Here is a 23249-nt window from a genome sequence, read left to right as displayed (position 1 = left end):
AGTGCAAGGCCGATAAATTAAACCCAGGCAGTTCTGTTGCTAATTACACACAACTTCTCTTGAGTATCAGATATTCAAATCCATTTTATGAATATGGTGGAGAGAATAACAACTGTAAAACAAAGCAGTGTGCATGTAAGTGACTGTTAGCGTGCATTTCAGAAAGGATAAATGCTCACCATATGGTACAATTACTGTGTCCAAGTTTTCAAATTAGCTTCTCTCATCCTCCTTATTACTGTCTTTAAAAAGAGAGGAAAAAACCCAACATGATTTATCTACTCTGCAGCAGAACTCTTGACGCAAAACAGCAGCCCAGTTCTGTCCAGTTTTTTTTTTCCTTTAGCATAATAGAGGCTGTCGGACTTTTTTATACTAATTACTGTGTGAGCCTCAGATGAACCCCCTTCAATTCACAGGGCTTTGTTAAGGGAGGAGCTGTCAATGTGTCTGCCCGTTTGCAGCTGTGCTGTGGCTTTAGCTTGCTTAACATTATGCTGCTTTTTAGACTTGACAGAAGGGATTTTTTTTTTTTTTTTTTATTAAGGCAAAGCAGCCTTGTAGCGAAATGGTTTAAGCAGCTGCATTGTGGGGAAGCACAAAGAAGTTATTATTGTGTCTGTTTAGGGGGGTGGAATGGAGGGGGGGATATTCGGCTGCTGTTGATGCCGATTGTTGACTTGCCATCTGCCAGATAGGGAGAAGAAAAAAATGACAGCTCCAGCAGGGTGTTCAAGAGGTTGTTTGGAGAGACGCATAAACATGTGCAGATGTCGAACTGAATAATGGCTAGAACTTGAGACGGTTTATGATGCTGCTGATGTTTGTGCATATACAGAATGAATGTATGTGTGGATTTGGTTAACCAAGGCTACATACTAATTATCATTGTTTTCCTGCATGCCCCTTCCCCTTAGTTCGTTAATTAGTTTAGGGGCTTAGTACTTCCTCTTCCTTCTGTTATTCATGTCTAGTTTTAGAAAACAGCTTCTCTTAAAATGGCAATAAAACCTTCCTTATTTCTCCATACAGATGATAGCTAATCTGTTTGGTTAGGATTAGGTGTGAGCTGCTAACTGATAACAGGAGATTTTGATTAGGAAATAAGTCAGGTGAATCACCTTGCTCTTAATGCACACATATATTAACAGTTTGACACTATTCATTGAATTGATTTTATAGCCTACCACTAGGGGTGAGATACTACCAAATTCACTTTACTAAGTAATTCCATCATACTTTGGACTTAGGATACAAGTTGTGAAACAAAGTTGTAGAACAGCCTGGTCTTCTTGGTTACCCTTCTTTCTTTTGGTTGTCTTTGATTCTGGAAATGACAGTTATGCATTTTCTTTATGGAGTAATGCATTGATTGTCTATTTCCTTCTGATTCATTCTTGTCATTAGATATTAGAGATTTGATATGTCTGACTGAAATCTTTTTAAATGCTATGGTAACACTTTAGGGTGCACTAAGTTTTTTTTTTTTTTTTTCATTACTTTGACTTTAAATAATTGAAAAGGAATAGTGGTGCTAGGTAAAATTTCTGAAAGGTGTTGATGTTGTAGAACACCTCACAGTTTTGCACAACTTTAAGACCAATCATATATGAGTTTATTAGAAAATGGAAAGAGAAGCTCCGACTTTCTCTCTTTCCTTTTTTCTCTATTTCTATTACCAAAAAAATGTGTGGGGAATTAGAGGGTTTTTATTTTGACTTTTGGTAAATTCATGCTTTCCTAAAACATTTAGGGTTTTGTTGCCTAATTATTAAGGAAAAAAGCCATAAGTGTGGTTGAAAGGCAAACAGACTGACAGAGCTTTATTTCCACAGTAATGTCTTTCTGAAAGGACTAAAGGGAGATTATCTGTTATTTTCTACTCTTCAGAAAGAAATAGAGGTCAGGTCTGTTTAGAAAAACTTTCTATCTTAAATGTCAGTTTTTCCCCAAGTGACTAATCCGTATTTGCTGAAAAGGCTAGAGGACCTTTTCTTTGTCTTGTATATTTAGTTTTTTCTTTTATTTGGAAAGCCGCACATATGTCCATATTTTTGTATGTAGAATTATGTACATATGTTTATAGTTTTATATAGTCAGTCTTGATATCCCTGCTAAGCTTGGGAGGAAGCAGCAAATCATTTTCCAGGTAGAGCTGTTAAACTGAGAGTGTGCTTTATGTTAGTGAGAGGCTGAGCAAAAGCAAGCTTGTATAAAAGCAGACTTGCAGTTCCGTGCTTTATTCATCATATCATGTTACCTCAGAACCGTATGTAAAATCTTTATGCGGGCAAATATACTTACGAAGGTGTTTGAAATATTCAAGGCAGAGTGTCTTTGAAGTTACTCACACCAGATTTAAATATCAGCTAACTAAATTAGTGACTTTATGAAAGTTCCTTTAACATGTCTGAATTTCTTCATGTGTTGGAAGAAGGAAACAACCACTGATATTTAAGGATCTTGTAAGAACTAAATGAGATAGTAGTATCTTTGGAATGTCTGGAGCATGTGCAATATAGCTGTCACTAATATTTTATTTTTGTTGATGTGTAAGTCTAAAGACCTGTAACTTGTAATTGAAGTGCTTTTTATAATGCCTACTTGCTGCAAAATGAGCACACCAAGTTCTAGAGAACCATCTAAGATATATAAAGTTGTTTTTTTATAACCTAACATTTATTTGGTGATTTATATGATTGCTTCATAAATCTGAAGGGAGATCAGTTATTTCAAGAGAATATCAAGAAAGTTGTTGAATGTAACTATTTTGAGGGTGTGAGGTCAGTGGTCATTTAGTAATGATGATTTTATGTTGTATCCTATAAAATTATTTTTCTACTTCAAAAATTTAGCATAGAGTTGCAGAAAATTGTATTTATTCCCTTAATTCAATATTAATCCCATTATTTTGGAACCATATTTTTCTCTGCTATGGGTGCATGCTCAGTTGCCTCAGTCGTATCTGATTCTTTGCTAGCCCATAGACTGTAGCCTGCCAGGCTCCTTTGCCCATGGGATTCTCCAGGTAAGAGTACTGGGCTGGGTTGCCATTTGCTCCTCCAGGGGATCTTCCCAACCTGGGATCAGACCTGCATCTCTTACGTCTCCTGCATTGGCAGGCGGGTTCTTTACCAAGTGCCACTTGGGAAGCCTTTTCTCTGCTATAGTCAGTCCTTAAGCTGTATTTGGGTTATAATTATTTTTAAAATAATTGATAGTTTTTAAAATAATTGAAAATACTTTTAAAATAATTGAATACCTTACAGTTAATAAATGTAATAACTGTAGTGAACAAACAACACTAAAAAGAATATTTTATCTCCTCAGGGCATTATAAAGCATTATTTGATTGTTCTACTAACTCTATTTTGTAGACAAAGAAACCGAATAGGCTCATATAGTGAATATAGTGATGAAAGTTCTGGGATAAGCGGAAGTGTTTTTTTAAGAGGAGTAAAGAGGAAATGGCTTTGATTGACCTTCAGGAATCAATAAATTCAGTATAGGATGGTTATCACTCATGTTGATAATAAGTTGTTGATGGTTCTTTAAGGTTTTTCTTTTAAAATTGTTGTTTCTGTCACATATTCTCTCTTCACTAAATATTACTAAGTAATTTTGGATGAAAGGCAAGGGATGTTGGGACAGCTGCCTGATCCTGTTTCTAAGAGTGGTTAATAGGACTGGGTATAGTCACTAATGGACTTCCCTGGTGGCTCAGACGGAAAAGCGTCTGTCTATGATGCAGGAGACCCGGGTTTGATCCCTGGGTTGGGAAGATCCCTTGGAGAAGGAAATGGCAATCCACTCCAGTACTATTGCCTGGAAAATCCCATGGACAGAGGAGCCTGGTAGGCTACAGTCCATGGGGTCACAAAGAGTTGGACACGACTGAGCGACTTCACATTCATAGTCACTAATGGAGAAGGAAATGGCAACCCACTCCTTGCCTGGAGAATCCCATGGACAGAGGAGCCTGGTGGGCTACTGTTCATGGGGTCACAGAGAGTCGGACACGACTGAGTGACTAAGCACATGGTCAGTAAGGTCTTCTATTTTAGTTTTGAAGAATAAATTGGTTATAATTTTTAAATGAACTGCAATTTGAGCGATACTAGCTTCGTACTATGCTATTTTAATATTTAATAGCACCTGGGTGTGAATTCCAGTATTCAGATACAGGTAATTAAGTATTATACTCTAATTTTTTTTTAAAATGATGTTTACCAAGAGCAGCTCGTAATGCTAAAGAAGTGGAAATATCTCCTAGTCTATGAAATGTATCACAGATTAGGATGCATTTATTTCACATATGAGTCAAACTGTACTTGGTAATCTTCAGGATAATTTTAAGAAAACTTTAGGAACTTCTAACTTTAATGGTATAAAGATGTATTTGAATTGTGCCTCAGAAAAATCCTGCATGAATAGTAATTTTTAAAAATATTGGCCAGTCTGTTGAAAACAGAAGAATATTTTAGTCTGACATTCTTTAAGGCATCTTGCTGAATGTTTTGGCTTAAAATTTTTATTGTGTTTAGTTTTAAGAAAATCTGATTAAAGATGTTGGTAAACTTGGTAGCACTTTTTAGAACAGAAGATGATTAAGATACAAAGGCAGAAAGGCATAAACTGTGAAGTTCATGTGCTTTTTGGCTAGACGAGTCACTTATTTGCTTTTAGACTGGAGCACAGCATCAAAGTTCATAATTTTATACTTTTAAGTGAAAGCACATAGAACGGCAGCTGTTGTTTCCTGGCATCTTTCTGAGGAGATATTTAAACTTAAGTACATATATATTTATTATAGAAAAAAAATTTATAAAATGACCTTCTTTCCCATCTCTTCATTTGCATTGTTTTCAATTCACTCTTTTAAGATAGCTGTTTGTACTTTCTGTTTTAGTAAAGTAAGACTTGGAATTCAGTTAAAATTTTTTTTACCTTAAAAATCAGTATGAAAATTAAGTGGGTGCTTTTTGACCTTTTAGTGCCAGTTTGTCATTTGAATTGTATTTTATTAATAAATGAATGGTTCATAACAATTGAACCTATTGGCTATTAACTGCTTATAGGAAGAAAACAGAACCCCTATATAATTTGGGGCTGAATGTTAATTGATTTGAAGTGCTTCATTCAAAGATTTATATGTTCTCATGTCCTGAAATTTGTTTAAACAAATTATTCTACAGAGATCATTATAAAATAGATTTAATAAACAGCACACATTTATATAATTTTTCATTTTACTATATTTTGAATAACTTCCATGATATTGAGTCTTCAAGTCATTTTCCTTCACGATGCCTTAGTTTTAAGAAAATCATTCCTCTCAAACTTTCTGGAAACATTTGAAAATATTATTGTGCTTATAGAAGTATGCATAATGACAATAAAGAAATCCTTATGTACAGTGAGCAGATACACAGGTTGTTTCATTAAATTTTATTTATTTTTGAATGGTAGGTAAAGATTGTTTTTGAATTTTCTGCCTATGTGTTAGGTAATACTGCCCTCAGAGGGCCAAGGTAAGTAAATTCATTTTTAACATTGAGAAACAGCTTTACTGCTGTTTATCTGATCTTTAAACTTGTTCGGGGAGGAGAAATGGACTTCTTTGAATCATTGAATAGTGTTTGATTTATGGCTGCATCTCTTGGATTTGTTCTGTTCTTTAAGTGTGTTAGCTGTATCTGTGTACTTCACTTTGATGACAGCCTCTAAGCATGTTCAGTTCTTTTCTAAGAAAATTGTAACAGACGACTGGCCATGTATTGCCGAATTAGATTGGTTTACAATGGGGATTAGAAAATTACCTAGAAAAGAAAGTTAAGATGATTTTCCTGGGTGTGTGGGTGTGTTTTACTTTTTGTTTCTTTAATAGTGAATATTCAGGTATTCAAAATTATGTGAACCACACTTTTGAATGTATGGTAGCATTCATTGAAATGGAAGCATTATATTCCCCTCAGTTTTATAAATTGAAGCATAGTCACATCTTTAAAATATAGTAAACAAAAATAATGTGCTTTACTAGAAATGCAATTGTTATATATAAATATACCAAAAGTTGAAATATACTATTATTCCATTTATAAAAGCCTAACACTGTATGTTTTAACATGTCTCTGAATTCAGAATGTTTAAGGTTAAGTGATAATTAACTCATGCAATAAAAAGGTAAAGTGGGAAAGGCCTGATGTCAAAATACTGAGTTGCATGCTTTTGCCTTTGGCTTTTTTGTATGTTGTAACTTCTCAGGAGATAATTTGAAAGAAACATTGAGATGTTTAGTAGTAAATCCAATGAAGTGCTTGATTTTTTTCCCCCTAGAATTAACTTGATACTAAATTAAGAAAGACTATTTCTGTAACAGAATTATTGGTTTTTAATGGAAGATTTCAGTTGGTAAAGAATAAATGACATGTAATTCACGATTATCAATAACAATAGGGGATGAAAATAAGATATAAGCAAGGTGAAAAACAAAAATTGAAACTTTATATCCACTAAAAAACAGCACCTACTTTTCTCAACTAATGTGGAACAGTGATAATATATAAATGAAATTAACAAATTTCATTTGAAAATTTTTTTGTTTTTTTATCTATTTGTTTTGTTTTTTGAGGGAGGGGATGTTGGTAGCCCATACAGGGGAAAAAACCCTACATTTGACTGTTTAAAATCATTTCCAGTTGTATAGCATTTTAATTCAGTATCTGTATACACTATACCATTTTGTCCACTCCCCAAGCCCCCACTTCCCCTCGGGTAATGACTGATCAGTTCTGTTTATCTATAAGTTTATTTTTGTTTTATTTTGTTTGTTCATTTGTTTGTTTTTTTTTTTTTAGTTTGTTTTTTACATTCCACATATGAGTGAAATCATATGGTATTTGCCTTTCTCTGACTTATTGCAGTTCAATGTAATACCTTCAAGGTCTATCCATGTTGTTGCTAATAGCAGGATTTCATTTTTTATTTATGGCTGAGTATTAGATTGAAGGCAAAAGGAGAAGAGGGTGGCAGAGGATGAGATGGTTGGATAGCATCATGACTCAATGGACATGAACTTGGGTAAATTCTGGGAGATTTAGGGACAGGGAGGCCTGGCATTTTGCAGCCCATGAGGTTGCAAAGAGTCAGATACAACTTGACAACTGGACAACAGCAAATCGTTCCACTGTGGGCTTCTCTGGTGGCACAGTGGTAACGAATCCACCTGCCAATGCAGGAGACATAAGAGACGCAGATTTGATCCCTGGGTCAGAAAGATTGAGCGACTGACTGAGCATTATTCCATTGTATATATTGTGATATATACAGAATTATTCCATTGTATATATTGATATATACAGAATTATTCCATTGTATATATTGTGATACACACACACATGCCTGCTTGCTAAGTTGCTTCAGTTGTGTCCGACTCTTTGTGACCCCATGGACCACAGCCTGTCAGGCTCCTCTGTCCATGGGATTCTCCAAGTCAAGAATACTGAAGTGGGTGGCCATTCACTTTTCCAGGGGCTCTTCCCAACCCGGGGATCAAACCTGTGTCTCCTGCATTTGCAGGCAGATTCTTTACCACTGAGCCATCAAGGATGCCCTGTGCATGCATGCATGCTCTGTCGCTTCAGTCATGTCTGATTCTTTGTGACCCCATGGACCATAGCCCACGAGGCTCCTCTGTCTGTGGGATTCTCCAGTCAAGAATACTGGAGTGCGTTGCTATGCCCTCCTCCGGAGGATCTTCCCAACCCAGGGATCGAACCAGTGACTCATGTGTCTCCTGATTGTAGGTGGATTCTTTACTACAGAGCCACTGAGGAAGCCCCCAGGGAAGCCCTACAATGAGCCAGATGTTCTGTGTGCATTACAAATACCAATTTATTTCTTCTTCACTACTGTTGTCCCCACTTTCCTAAAGAGGAAGCTGAGACACAGAGAGATTAAACAGCATGCCCAAAGGCACACAACTAGAGTGACAGAGATGGCGTTTGAACTCCTGTGTGTACTCTGTAAAATGCTGGCCTGTTTTGAAAGCTTGAGTAGCAGGGCAGAGTAGAATTTTGTCGATTGCATTAGATATTTATTCAAATCTCAACTTTGTCCTATACTTGTTACTAGTGTCTCAGAGCCTCAGCATGGCTATCTGTGTCAAGTTAGAATGCCATCACAACAGTCTCTGCATGCCTATAGGAACAGATCTCTTGTGCCTAATACCTGAGCACAGTGCTTGGCTCAGGATATTCAAGCGTCCTTGCCTGCCTTACACTCACCACTTAGAACTGTGATGCGAGTCTCAGTAAGTGCATCACCTAGGGAAAGCAAAGGAGAGAAGAGAGAACTTACAAAAGCCCATGGATTCACCCTCAGAATAATAGTTTGTGATTTGATGCAGTGCAATTTTTGGGTCCCATGCTATTGGAAGTAGGCTTCTAAGGTGGCTCAGTGGTAAAGAATCTGCCTGCCAATGCAGGAGATGCAAGAGATGCAGGTTCAATTCCTGGGTCAGGAAGATTCCCTGGAGAAGGAAATGACAACCCACTCCAGTTTTCTTGCCTGGAAAATTCCATGGACAGAGGAGCCTGCCAGACTACAGTCCATGGGGTTGCAAAGAGTCAGACCCAACTGAGTGAGCTCACATGTGTGTAGGTTTTAGGTTACATGCTATGCTATTGGAAAGTTCCTATAGGAGTCTCTGTGTTGGCAAGAGTCTAAGATAAAACCTGATTCTATTTTGTTGAGTTTTGTTCTATAAGGCAGTGATTTTAATACAGGTGTGGGAAGGTTGAATCACATGAGGGTTTTTTCAGATGACACAGCCCTCCTCCTGATGAGCAAGCATGATGGCCTTCTCTGCCAGCTCCCCATCCCTGCCACAGAGAGGCACTGTTATTGTCTACTCTGTCCATCAGGTGTGTTACCACAGAAAAATGGATTGAGCTATGCAGGGTTGTGTTATAGTGGGGTTTCCATTTGAAAGAGCTCTTCTGACATGAATGTAGTCCCTGTTCTGCATAGTGGTAGGTTTATTCATCCATTCAGTTAGTGGAAAATGCCAGCCTTCTCCGTGGGATGTGCCGGTGGTACATGTAAGTAGGTTTGCAAATGGGCTCAGTACTTCCATGTTTGAAATTCATTACGGTTGTTTACTGCAGTGCAAGATATTACATTGGTTTTAATATGTAGAGAATATGATGTGGTGAAATGGAAAATACATACAGTAAGGAAATTGTAAAAAGTTCCAATGAAGCCTTTTTTAAATCGGTCCATTTCTTTGAAATAGTTAAAAATTCTGTTGGCCCTCACTACTCTTGTTAAAATACTGCAAGAATGACTGTATGTTTAATGTAGTGTGTGGAGTTGGAGTCTTTTTCCTATAATGCAGAAAGCAGATTAAAAAGGAGGCTTTTTTTGCTTGTGCAATCTACAAGGCCGTAAATGTAAGCAAAATAATAATTTAGCTTACATTTAACCCAGCAGGAAGCTGAGTACAGATTGAGTAATTCTCCACAACATATCTACTGCTATGTAAACTAATCTCACGGTTTATTCTTCATTAAACTGCCAAGATGCTATTTTTCTGTTGGCTAGTTTGTATATGTGCTTTGTTTTCTCTCTCTCCCCCCCATTTTCCTTGCTTTTCTCTCACATTAAAACTTTATACTATAACTCTATTAAGATATTCTTGGGTTTATAAGAATAATAAGCATCACATTTTTGGCTTACAGTGTAATGTTTCCTAAAAACAAAGGGAGCCAGGATTTGATTAACTAATTTACAGAATACTATGAAACAAGTACCAGACTGTTAAAGGTAGATGGTAATTGTGCAATTTTCTGGATAACAAAAGAAAATTATAAAGTAGACTAAGTAGTGGCAGACTTGGCATTCTGAGATCTTAGAGAAGCTGGCATTCCAACATCTTGTGGTATTCAGTGCTTAGGTACTTTTCCTCATGATTGCTTCAGCTTCAAAGCAAAACATGGACCTCAGCCTTCTTTAGGAAGTAGATATGAAAACTACACTTAATATAAAAATGACAAGTTCATGCATTATGCAGTGGAAGAAAAATTTCTTGACTATAATATACTTTGAAAATAATCATGAAGGAGCATATGTGGTAAAACAGGAATGTGGGTACATCTGGAAAGCATTTAAGGCATCTTGGAAGCAGGATGCAGAATCACCAAAATTGTAAACATCTTCCATCTGGCCAGTTAGAGTGGTAACGTTGACCAGTACCAGAACAGACAAATCTCTCATGTGACCTCATGAGATAGCCAGGCAACCTGGGTGAGATGATCATAAAGATATGAATGCTTTGCAATACGACCTCATTAATCAATACCGTATAGAAAATTATGAGAGAAAAAGATACTTCATCGATCAATACTATACAGAACATAATGAGAGAAAAAGACAAGCCTTGAAATGTGAAAGACTAAGGTGTTGTTATATGTTATGCTGGATGGAGGTTGTATCAATAACTATATAACTGTGTGCTTCTCTGCTTGTATTGTCATGAGGCTTCAAAGAGGAAGGGGCCTCATTTTGAATTAACACAGCTGCAAACCTGGATTAGCACAGTTCTTTTGCGAAATGTTCAGGGACCATATGCTGCTCCTAGTCTCTTCTTCACAGTGATGCTTCAGACAGCAAATACTGAGCACCTTTTTGAACGGGCACTTAGGTTGCTATTTGGAAATTACCAAGACATAGCAGGTGTTACCGTCCCTTGCTTTGACCTGCTGGAGCCTTAAAAATGATTATAGAAACGGAAGAAGTTTTCATTTTGAATTTTAATTGCTCGATCACCTGCTTTTCTCTAGCTCTTCCCACAGCTGCCTACTAAAAGCCACCTGAGGGCAGGCACTAAGCCTGTATCATTCATTGCTGCATTCTCAGTGCTTTTGTTTTTAGTAAGCGTTTTGACACTAAGTATTTCTGAATGAGTTGATCTATTAGAAGCCCATTTCCCCCAGTGTTAAATAAAAATGTTTAAAGAACCTTGTTCTTTGATTTGGGATGCTCATTGGCCAGTAGCTTTAAACTCAGAACAACTGAGCTGGGCAGGAGTCATTAATTTCTTCCCAAATGGCCCAATGGTAAAGAATCCTCCTACCAAGCAGGAGCCATAGGAGACAGGGGTTTGATCCCTGGGTCAGGAAGATTCCCCTGGAGGAGGAAGTGGCAAACCCACTCCATTATTTTTGCCAGGATAATCTCATGGACAGAGGAGCCTGACAGGCTACCGGCCGTGGGTTCACAAAGAGTCTGATGTGACTGAGCACAGAGAGATGCAAACAGAGGCACATTTTGCAGATATCACCTAATTTCCGGAGTCTGACAACATCCAGAGCTGGTTAATAGCTGTGTGTTGAAGAGAGTACATAGAGACACCATAGAATCTAACAGTTTTAATTTGCTCAAGGGCAAAAAGAAAGAATATCCTTGAAAAGGGCTTAATGAAAAGGGGAAAGATAACGTAAAAATTTAGGTTTGCAGGAGAAGGAAATAGTCAACATATATAAGTGCAAGAGCATTTTCATTTATTAACATTTCAGATTGTCCCTCGTTGAAAAATTGTGTTATGCTAGCTCATTGCAGTGTAGGTAATATTAAAAAATTCTTTAAGATTATTTTCAAGACATCTATGAAATGGGATGATGATAATTTCAGTGAGAGAAATATTTCTTCTATTCCCTCAGGGACAGAAATAGGGCTTTTTTTCTTAGAACTAATTGGAATGTGATACTTGGATCTGCTATGTAAAAACATAACAGGCAATTTTAAGAACTGCAAATATTATGTTTATCATCATGCATTTCTTCAGTAACTATATTTAGTTATATTTACGATATAGCACACAATTATGAATTATATATTCAGTATTTGTTTGTTTATAGTGCTAATATTTATTTATGAAAATCCACTCGTGGAAAAAAGACTCTGCTGTGGTTTCTTTTAGGTAGCTCATATGCGTAAACTTGGTTGGCATCTCTCAACAAGCAGCAGGATATTTATAATACTGTGAACCCTAAACTTAAATAAAATTTTACACTGAAATTAACATTAAACTTCTTTTGGTCTTAGGTAAAAACTGACTCATGAAGACTTTTATTTAAGACTAATAGTTTCTTAAATTTATGTACATCTATTTTTATTGAAAGCTGTTATTTTTTGGCTTAAAGCACTTCTTTGAAATTCTTAAAATATTTGTATTTTCATGATACTGTGCCCTATGTTTGTCATTTAATAAAAACAGTTCAGAGAGACCTAAGACTTTGGCTTTTTTCTTTGGAAGAGTAGTTACTTCTGTGATATCCTGTCCCTGTCTTAAAAAAGAAATGAACGTATTAAATCAGTGTTGTGTTTTGACCCTGGATAACTTTTTTTATTTCTTTAGATAGGATTTGCTTTATATACCTGAAACTAAGGAGACTTTTTTCTGTTGGTGAAGTAAATTTATTGCTGATTGCTGCCTGTTGCCTCAGTTATGTAAATACGCCTGAATAAGTGCTGTATTGATTAGTAGACTATTTAATGTGAGGTTGTAGCTGAATTGTAAATGATACTACAATAAATGATTGTGGCTTCATTTAATAATAGCAATAATAATCTAACACTTGCCATATGTCAGAGAATGTTATAAGTCCTTTTTATGTCCTTCCAAACCCTTTAGGTAGGCACTGATTCTCATTTTTCAGGTGAGGAAACTAAGCTTTATGATGAGTCAAAACAGTAATGTCTCTTTCCTGACATTCATGTGAGAATGCCTTCAGCCTCTTTGTTATTAGTAGCAAATGACTAGCTTTTGAAGCTTCTGTTATAACAAGCATGAGTGACCATTGGTATTTTTAAAACCTGTATCACCTGTATCTGTTACAGAAACCAGAATTTCAATTTATTTTTAAGAGATTACAAGAAGTAAATTATTAAGTAGGGTAAGAATGTTGGCAAAAGCCCAGAATCTAAAATCATAACTAAGTAAAACTGAACTCCAGTAAACAGCATCTTCCAACCCTGCATTTCATAAGTAGGATTCTGTTTTTATCAGAGTGGTGTGGATTTTCCCCTCTCTATGTGTAAAGTATTAACTTTGAGTCTCTGTAACACTTATGCCAATAACTTAATCAATAGGGTTTTTGTTGTTGTTTGTTTCAGTTTTCAGTTTTTTGTTTGTTTCTGTAAACAAGCCTTTACAAGCCTTTGGTTGTAGTGTTGAGAAGCTTCATTTGTTTTTTTAGGTGTGCGTAACAAATTACAGAAAGTTGGGTGGGTTTAAACAACAGACATTTATTTTCTGATTGTTCTGGAGGCCAGAAGTTAGAATTAATATATCGGCAGGTGTAAGCAGTGGTTATAAGTTAGAATCTAGGTGTAAACCTTCCTGTAAAGGCTTTAGAGGAGAATCCATTTCTTGCCTCTTCCAGCTTCTGTGTCTTCAGTTAGTCCTTTACTTGTGGTGCATCATTCCAATCTCTGTCTCTTTTTTTCTCACTGCCTCTTCCCCTTCTCTATGTGTCAAACCTTCTTCTGCTTCACTGTTAGAGATACTTGTAATTGGATTTAGGGCTTACCCGGATAGTCTAGGATGGGCCTTCCCAGGTGGCTCAGTGGTAAAGAATCTGCCTGCCAATGCAGGAGACATGGGAGATGCAGTTTTGGTCCCTTGGCTGGGAAGATCTCCTTGAGGAGGAAATGGCAATCCACTCCAGTATTCTTGCCTGGGAAATTCCATGGACAGAGGAGCCTGGCTGGCCACAAAGTTGGACGTGATTGAGCACACATGCACAGATTGTCCAGGATGAGTTTCTCTTTTGAAAAGCCCCACTTCTCAAATCCTTACCTTAATAACCTCTTTTGCCAAAGAAAGTAATATTCCCAGTTTCCAGGGATTCTTGTTCAGTCACAGTTGTGTCTGACTCTGTGACGCCATGGACTGCAGCACGCCAGGCTTCTCTGTCCTTCACTGTATCTGGAGTTTGCCCAAGTTCATGTTCATTGCATCAGTGATGCCATCCAGCCATCTCACCCTCTGATGCCCTCTTCTCCTTCTGCCCTCGATCTTTCCCAGCACCAGGGACTTTTCCAGCGAGTTGTCTATTCTCATCAAATGACCAAAATAGTAGAGCTGGAGCTTCAGCTTCAGCATCAGTCCTTCCAGGGAATATTCAGGGTTGATCTCCCTTAAGATTGACTGGTTTGATCTCCTTGCTGTCCCAGGGACTTTCAGAAGTCTCAGCACCACAGTTTGAAGGCATCAGTCTTTGGCATTCTGCCTTCTTTACTCTCCAGCTCTCACAACCGTATATGTGACCACTGGGAAGACCATAGCCTTGACTACATGGACCTTTGTCAGCAGAATAACGTCTCTGCTTTTCAACACAAGGTCTAGGTTTGTCACCGCTTTCCTTCCAAGAAGCAGTCATCTTCTGATTTTATGGCTGCTTCTACCTTTTTATTAAATATTGAGTTTTAAGCCGGCTCTTTCACTCTCCTTCACCCTCAAGAGACTCTTTAGTTCCTCTTTGCATTCTGCCATCAGAGTGGTATCATCAAGATATCTGAGGTTTTTGATGTTTTTCTCACCTGTCGTGATTCTGGCTTTTAACTCATCCAGCCCGGCATTTCTTATGATGTGCCCAGGGTATAATTTAAGCAAACACGGTGACAGTAGTCAGCCCTGTCGTACTCCTTTCTCAGTCTTGAACCAATCAGTTGTTCCATACAAGGTTCTAACTGTTGCTTCTTGACCCGCATACAGGTTTCTCAGGAGACAGGTAGGATGGTCTGGTATTCCTAAGATGGTCTGGTATTCCCAGGTAAGAGCTTTGCACTATGTGTCATGATCAGTACCGTCAAAGGCTTTAGCGTAGTTAATGAAACAGATAGATGTTTTTCCAGGGATTAGGGTGTATACATATATTTTGGGTTCACCATTCAGTCTACTACAGAAGTCAAAATATCAGAAACTTTGTTAGAAAATATGTTTTGGTATTGGTAACAGCATACTTCAAAATATACAAAGCCTCCAGCCAATGAGTATGAATGAATTGGAAACACCCATTAAGGCAGATAGAAAGTTGCGATAGACATCTTGTCCATGTGTGACTGTGGTGCTTGCTGAAGGTTAATCATGACAGTGCATACACATTTTGAATCTATACTGATGGGTATCTGTTGAATAATCTCTTCAGAAGACTTGGTACTCCATAAATGCTGCTGCTTTATTTAACAAGACTTTTTCCTCATTATAACCAGGCTGTCTTTTAAATTAGTTGAAATCTATGGGCTATGAATAAAAAAAGTATGATGCAACTTTGTTTTAATGCAGGAGGTACAAACTTAGGTGTAAATGCTATGCTTAAAAGATAAGATGTGATTAACTTTTGTTGTTGTTTAGTCACCAAGACGTGTCCAACTCTTTTGTGACCCCATGGATTGTACCCCACCAGGTTCCTCTGTCCATGCGATTTCCCAGGCAGGAATACTGAAATGGGCTGCCATTTTCTTCTCCAGGGGATCTTCCTGACCCAAGGATGGAGCCCACGTCTCCTGCGTTGGCAGGTGGATGCTTTACCACTGAGCCACCAGAGAAGCCTTTTATCTTAGTCTGTCTAAAAAAGAATGGTGGCAGAGAGGGTAACTTTATTCTAGGAACTTACCCTCTATGAAAGCCTGGACTTTTTGGCCATATTTTTAGAGCAGACTTAGATGTGCCTTATTTGAACTCCCACTGCCTAAGCTGAGTCAGTTAAGAAGGTGTTCCATAAGCAGCTGGTTTTCTTGGGAGTCCCAAGGCTGCAGGAACAGTTCTGCTTTGCTGCCAGTGTGCACGGTGTCTTTCCAAACTGTTGGGAAAAGCTGTAACTTTTAAAAATTCTTTTAAGCTAGGAATATTATCCTTCTTTTGTACTGGGTCTAGTACATAGCAATAAGCTTACTTTTTTGTTTTATTGATACCTTATGAGTTTGTGTCCTCTGTAAGGCCCATTTCTTTAGACCTCTTGGAACTCAAAAATGAATATTTAATTAGACCAACACATCATGCTATTACATGAGCTTTAGTTAAGAATGTTTATAGGAACCTATAATAAAGGATTTGCTTTCAGGAAATAACTCATAACCCTTCTCCAGATTTTAGTGGGCACCAGAAATCTGGTATAATACTGGAATATAAGCTTTATGAGTTAGAGGCCATTATTTCTGGTCTGCTACTGTGTTCCTAGCACCTAGGATAATTTCTCAGAAAGTCCATTCATATTATGGATGGAAAATGATAAAATGAAAACTACATTCAGGAGTCTTCACTGAAAGTTTGGGATACACTGTTAGCTTAGCATGACAGTACAGTTGTTGGTTAACTGAATTCAAAATTAGTAATAAAATTTTGTCAGAAATACTTAATGTTTATTTAATAAAGAAGGGAAATTTCGACTTCAGTTTTTCTTCTGGGTAAATGACTATCACTCTTTGAGTAATATGTGTCAGGGATGCATAATAGACTTATTTTAAAGAAATTTTTGTTAATCAGAAAACCTGCTATAAGCCACAAAATGTTTTTAATTTCTTAAGATTCGTTTAACAAGAAGATAAAATTTTTGTGGTGATGTTTTGTGTCTTTCATCTACACATGTAAATTCTTAGTGGTTGATAGGAAATTATTCTTAGAATTGAAAACTTGACATTTCTTTTAATTATACATTTTAAAAAGAATGTATTTAGTACTCTTAAAAGATAAGGAGAAATGTTGTGTAAGAAAAAATGATGTTTTCCTGATTTTTTTCTTCTTTAAAATTTACAAAATGGATTTGTTTCATTTTATCTTTGGTATAGTTATTAAACTGTTATTATTTAGCTTATCAAAGTTACAGCATTTTGTACCAGTACAAGTTATTGTTTTAAAATAGCATTTGAAATATAAATATAACATCACTGATTAGAGAACATCTAATGATTTTAATTTTTATATAGGAATACTTAAATATGAATAGAAAAATAAAACAATAAGTACAATTAAGGGATCTGTTTGCTTTTTTTAATGAGAACTGTGGGTTTATCATTCTGGTTTTATAAATCTTGCTTGTGTTTATTCACATTAGGGCCGTATTTTTAAGTAAGTTAAAGTTATGAGTGGTGTCAGGTTTCCCTTTTCTTTCCCTTAAGTTTTTCTTGTATGCTTATACACTTGTGGGGGAAGATGTTCATATATACACTTACTCATTTAGTAAGTTATTTTGAGCATCATCAAGTGGCAGGCACTAGATTGGGCCCTTGGAGTGTATAACTTTAAGAAAAATGAACTGACAGTATTTATTTCCACTGGTTAAAACTGAGTTTTAAAGCAAAGAGTACGATTTTGGAGAACATATCTGCTGTCATGAGCTGCAGAGCTTCCCACTGCTTACTTTCCTGATAAGATTTGTAGTGGTACTGAATGTGATTGTGTAGTGAATTGAGTTAGTATTTGGAAGATCAGTATAACTTGGTGGACCAGTTGTTTCCTGAATGAACAGTGTGTGCTGTTAGAAAATCATGCAGCATGTAAAAGATTCATTTGGTGTGAAATACAGACCCAGGGATTTTATATAGCAAAGTACAGGAAGTTCATCGATAGTGGTTTCAAATTCCACACTGCAGGTAACCTTTTAGAAATGACTGCTTGTCAAATGCTGGTGTAGTATCAAAGAAAGACATCCATAACTATCTGAACACTCATCCCTTTTCCAACTACCTATCTGTTTGGGCTAGATTTTTTTAAAATATTTCAATCAAAAATATATTACTTTAACAGTTTAGATGTAGGAACAGATATGAAACTCTGACTGTCTTCTTTAAAGCCAAACATTAAAGAGATTTGCAAAGATGTAAAGCAATTCAGCTCTTTACCTTAATTTTTTTGTTTTAGAAAGTAAAACTATTGTCATAAAAATATTAATGTTGCATGCAATGAGTTTATTTTTTTACTGTTAAAGGAAGTAATAAAAATTTAAATTTTCTCCTTTTCAGTTTCCAATACAGTAAATATTATAGTTGTTATCTACATACAGAACAATTCATTGGCTATATTTAAGTATGAAAAATATTTAAGGGTGTAAAGAGGTCTGAGGTGAAAATTTGGAGAATTGCCGACCCAGAGGAATGATTCCACATCTGAAATACATGTCAGGGGTGAGATTATGGGAGAACTCACATTTTATACTAAGAGACTGATACTAAACAGTAAGGAGAATATTTTTGAGCATAAAAGTGATATCATCAAAGCAGTATATAAGGACATTAGAATTATCTGGAGATAATAGATGCATTATGATGGAAGGGGGGCGAGTAGAATGGGAGAAAAGTCACAGTGCATTAGAAGAAAGGCAGATGTAAAGTGTTAGAGCATCTTAGGTTGGCTAAATAAGAGAGACTTGTGAAGGCAGTTGGAGAAGGAAATGGCAACCCACTCCAGTATTCATGCCTGGAGAATCCCAGGGACGGGGGAGCCTGGTGGGCTGCCGTCGATGGGGTCGCACAGAGTCAGACACGACTGAAGTGACTTAGCAGTAGCAGCAGCACTGAAGTCAGTACTGACTTAGCTACTGATGAGAGGGAACAGTCAAATGTTAGGTTTGAGCTCAGATAACTGATGTCAGGAGAAACTGATTTGAAGGGAAAGCTGAACCGCTTTCAAAGTTTTGTAGTTCTGTGATTAAGCACTTGAGATTGAAAAGCCAGATAGAAATATTTGGTAGAGAAGTGAAAATTGAGACCAGGGAGCCTTCCAGCTCTTACAGTATCATGGAGTGCCTCTGTTGCTTAAAATTAAAAAGAAGGGTGAAGTAAGCAAATGGTGATCTTGATGCTAACAATTTATATTTTGGTAGCTAGTTGATAGCTTGTATCAAAATCTAATAGAATATACATTTATTGACTATTATGTGCTTGGCACTAACCACGTGTTCTTAGGTCTTACATTTATGTGTATGAATGCGTGTGTGGTTTTTAAGCTGTATTAACCCATGTTCTTTCATTTCCTTGACTTGTTTACAGCATTTGTGCAGTTATTTTCCTTTTAATAATAGAATGTTGTTTAAACAAGTTATGCTCAAGATTTAACAATGAAAATAGACCTTTTCCCTTTCTTTTTAAAAAATGACACGATTAGTTGTGGTACATGGAAGAGAAACATCTATTTCATGTCCCTCTTATGATAAGTGTTTTTCATCGAAATTCCTTGATACTGTGCGTATGATTTATTTACCAAGGCTTTTTAAGACGACTGAAAATATGCTCTAACAACCATCTGATATGAAAAACTGAACAAAATGTGTACTCAGTTGAATGATTCTCTAAAGAAATAATGGTGCAAATGAATTATCAAAGTGTGAAATCATTAGAAACAAAACATGTTTGGGTTTTTATTGAATCTTAATTGCAGGCTTATGTATTTCCTTTTGTAAGCTAAGTTAAAAGAAAATTGCCTATCTAAATTTTTGGAGGCCAGTGTTGTAGGACATATATTGTACCATAATTTATTTTTTCACATAAAAGCTGCTGTTCATTTTTCCCCCAGCATTAACATGCATGCTTTCCTCACGTAGGAGAATATATAAAAAACTGGAGGCCAAGATATTTCCTTTTGAAGACAGATGGCTCATTCATAGGATATAAAGAGAAACCCCAAGATGTGGATTTACCTTATCCCCTCAACAACTTTTCAGTAGCAAGTAAGTTAATTACAATTGTTGATTCACCTTGTATTTATTTATTTGTATGGCTGTATGTGTCAGATACTTTGAGATATGTGAAAAGCCTATGAAAAAGTTTAGGTTTGTTCTTAACTGCAGATAAATTTTCAGTTTATATAGAATTTCAGTTCCTTAGCATTGGAACTGAAAGATTCCATAGATTATTATAATGTGTGGTCTTATATAATCCAAAATAGTATAATTTTTTCCTAGTTAGAACTTTGTGATAAAAACCATTCCCCAGGTACATACCTCAAGTTTTTCTTTAAAATGTAAACAGAGACCTTTGAACTTGACTGCTGGATTGAACTTGACTGCTGGATTGAACTTGGTTGTAAGATGTTGTAGTTCTTAGTGCACCTCTAATCGAAGTTTCCTGTCATAATCTTAACCCTTTTGATTGATTGTATGATAAGAAACAAGTGATTTGATTGATTGTATGATAAGAAACAAATGATTTATTTATCTTAAACATTATTTTCTGAGAAGATTTTGTTTGTGGTATATTTTTCTTCCTTACAAATATCTAACACTGTTTCTTCCTTACAAATTTCTAAATAAGTTTGTAATTTAAACTTATTTAGGAATTATATATTTTCTTGAAAATAGCCAAAAATAAACTGAAAGATGATGATGATGATGGTGATTATAATTGTTATAACCAGACTTTCAGATTGTTTAAATTGCTGATTAATCAATGAAAGGGGTTTTCTGTGTTAATTCAGGAGTAAAACATTTTAAAGCATAATATTAAGTTAAAATAAACTTGCATAAGAGGTAAAGTTTGTGATAAAATCTTTAACTAGACACACCATTCTTAATTTTAATTTTGATTGTATGCTGCTGCTGCTGCTGCTGCTAAGTCGCCTCAGTCGTGTCAGACTTTTTGCACCCCCGTAGATGGCAGCCCACCAGGCTCCCCCATCCCTGGGATTCTCCAGGCAAGAACACTGGAGTGGGTTGCCATTTCCTTCTCCAATGCATGAAAGTGAAAAGTGAAAATGAAGTCGTTCAATCGTGTCCGACTCTTGGCGACCCCATGGACTGCAGCCTACCAGGCTCCTCCGTCCATGGGATTTTCCAGGCAAGAGTACTGGAGTGGGGTGCCGTTGCCTTCTCCATTGATTGTATGCAGTTATCTATTAGTCATGATTTGGAAAGATATGAGGGAAAATTGAAGCAAAAATCAGTTAAAAAATATAGCAGCATCAGAAAATCCAAAATGATAAAAATCCTCGAATGTTATACACGTGATTTTATCATTATATAGTGTCACAGTCTTTTTTTGGGGGGGGATACTTTCAGTTTTTTTAAACAATAAGGTAGGACAATAAACCAAAAAGTTTGTGAAATCATTTTAACTAAAAAAAAAAACCTCCTGTTTATGTAAGTGGATTTTTCCATAGGGAGTTTCATTTTTTAAAAAGTGAAGATACCGTTATATTTGTGTATTAAGAAAATAATTTTTTCTCCACCAAAATGGCTCATTAGATACTTATGGCTTTCTCTCAGTAGAAAATTATTTTAAAAATCCTGTTGTCAATTGAAATAATACCTTATATTTTGTATTGACTTATGAATACATTTTCTTTCTAAAGACATTTGGGGCAAGTGTTTGGTTTAAAGTGATAGAAATTGGCTTTTAAAACATTAGCAGTGTACATTATCATATCTGACCTAAAGCCAGTGTGGTTTCTTAGTTTGTCTATTTTACTAGCAAATGCTATTACTGGTTTGTCTGAAATAATTTATAAAGTACAGAACTCCTGTATCTGCTGATCAAAATGCAGCATTTTTTGACCTTATGAAATTTCACACCCCAACAAGTTTTAAAGACATACTGTATGTCACAGTCTGCCAACATCTGCTCCAACACTTCCACTGGCAGAGGCTGAAATAAATGCTGCACTCTTGAGGAGAGAACCTATTTAGTGACTGACAGTCAGCTTATCCATGAAATCAATATTAGTTGGCATCTGTAATCTTTACTTGAATAATCAAGTAGTTGTGGATAGTTAATAAGCGAAGTTATAGACCAGCTCCTTAATTTCAGGAAACATGTTAATAACATGCATCTTACAACAAACTGTTTTAAACTGATTGTTTTTAATGCCTGACTTATCGCAGTCATAAGTTTGCAATAATTTGTTTTTGTCAAAGTCGTGTCTGACTGTGTGCAACCCCATGGACTATACAGTCCATGGAATTCTCCAGGCCAGAATACTGGAGTGGGTAGCCTTTCCCTTCTCCAGGGGATCTTCGCAATCCAGGGATTGAACCCAGGTCTCCTGCATTGCAGGCAGATTCTTTAGTAGCTGAGCCACAAGGGAAGCCCAAAAATACTGGAGTGGGTAGCCTATCCCTTCTCCAGCAGATCTTCCCGACCCAGGAATCTAACCAGGGTCTCCTACATTGCAGGCAGATTCTTTACCAACTGAGCTATCAGGGAAGCCTCCTTGCAATAATTACCTGAGATAGTAATGTGTAGTGAAAAGGGCCCTAGTTGAAGAAATAGTTCAAATTTAAGCTCTACCAAAAACCATGAGTACGACCTTGGGCAGGTCGTTCTCACAGTCTCTGGTCTTTAGTCCCTTCATCAGCATGGTGAGGACACCTGAATGAATTTGTAAGGTCCCCTTTGTCTCTAGCTTTCTGTGATTCTGTGAGGGAAGTTTGAGCAGGCCATTGAAGAGTGAATGGGGATGAAATTATTATAAAATAGAGGACAAGAATATTTCAGGCAGAGGGTAACAAGGAATGTTTTCGTGAGGTATTAAGAGAAGGAACAGTAAGAGCCAGAGAGAGTTACTCAGTAGTCTCCCACTGGTTCTAGCTATCTTCAGCATATGACAGAAAGGAGCCAGGAATACAGGGTGCAGCATACTCAGGTATGTTGGGAGATGTTATATATAGCTACAGTGTGTCCCCTATTTTCCCCCTATAATTAAAATATGGTACTTCAAGATTAATCTTTGTGAGTTTTAATGAAACTTTACCAAAATAGGCTTTTTATTTGTATGAAAATAATAAAGTAAGAGAACTAGATGGGACTTGGTATTGATCTTTCCATTCTTCATTAAGTTTCAGATTCCTTTTCTTCTAGTTCAAAATTTCCCCAAAGATGTCTTTATACTAGTTGTTTCTACTTTTCAGTCCACTTCAGTCTAACTTTTTTATTTGCTTGATGAAGCTACTTTCAGTAAGTTCTCCAGTGACCCCTTAACTGCTCAGACTAGGAGACATTTTTTTTAGTTCTTCTTTTCCTGGATTTACATTTGAGGGACATTTTATAGTTTTGATTACTACTTCTTTCTTGGGATGATCTCTCATTGTTTTCTAAGATGCTTTTCTTTGCTGGTTTTCTTGGTTGACTTATTGCATGCATTTGGATATCTAACTGGGTTCTGGCCAAGGACTATTCTCACTTTGTACTCTCTTCCTGGATGGTCACATTCACAATAAGGTTTCAATTCCTCCTAGTATACAGCTTGCTCCCACACT

At 36.5% G+C, this 23249-nt stretch overlaps 1 protein-coding gene across 5 annotated transcripts in view; it reads left to right on the top strand.

The window, feature by feature from the left end:
- The window catches only part of AKT3 (AKT serine/threonine kinase 3), a 282206-nt gene that overhangs the window by 120051 nt on the left and 138906 nt on the right, over positions 1 to 23249 (top strand). For 3 of the 5 annotated variants that reach the window (XR_011467308.1, XM_070385355.1, XM_070385354.1), the window contains one exon: positions 19602 to 19727. The exons of 1 other annotated variant lie outside the window; for it this stretch is intronic. Coding sequence is in view for 1 of the 4 variants with exons in the window: in XM_070385354.1 (XP_070241455.1) it covers positions 19602 to 19727 (126 nt within the window). In the remaining 3 variants the exon portion in view is untranslated. Of the gene's footprint in view, positions 1 to 19601; positions 19728 to 23249 lie in introns of those variants that run through there. One more of the 5 variants, XM_070385357.1, reaches the window with a different exon arrangement.

Source organism: Bos mutus, chromosome 16 (genome assembly GCF_027580195.1).
Source record: "Bos mutus isolate GX-2022 chromosome 16, NWIPB_WYAK_1.1, whole genome shotgun sequence".
NCBI lineage: Eukaryota > Metazoa > Chordata > Mammalia > Artiodactyla > Bovidae > Bos > Bos mutus.
Note: the sequence above shows the minus strand (reverse complement) of the source record. Positions and strands in the feature narration are given on the sequence as shown.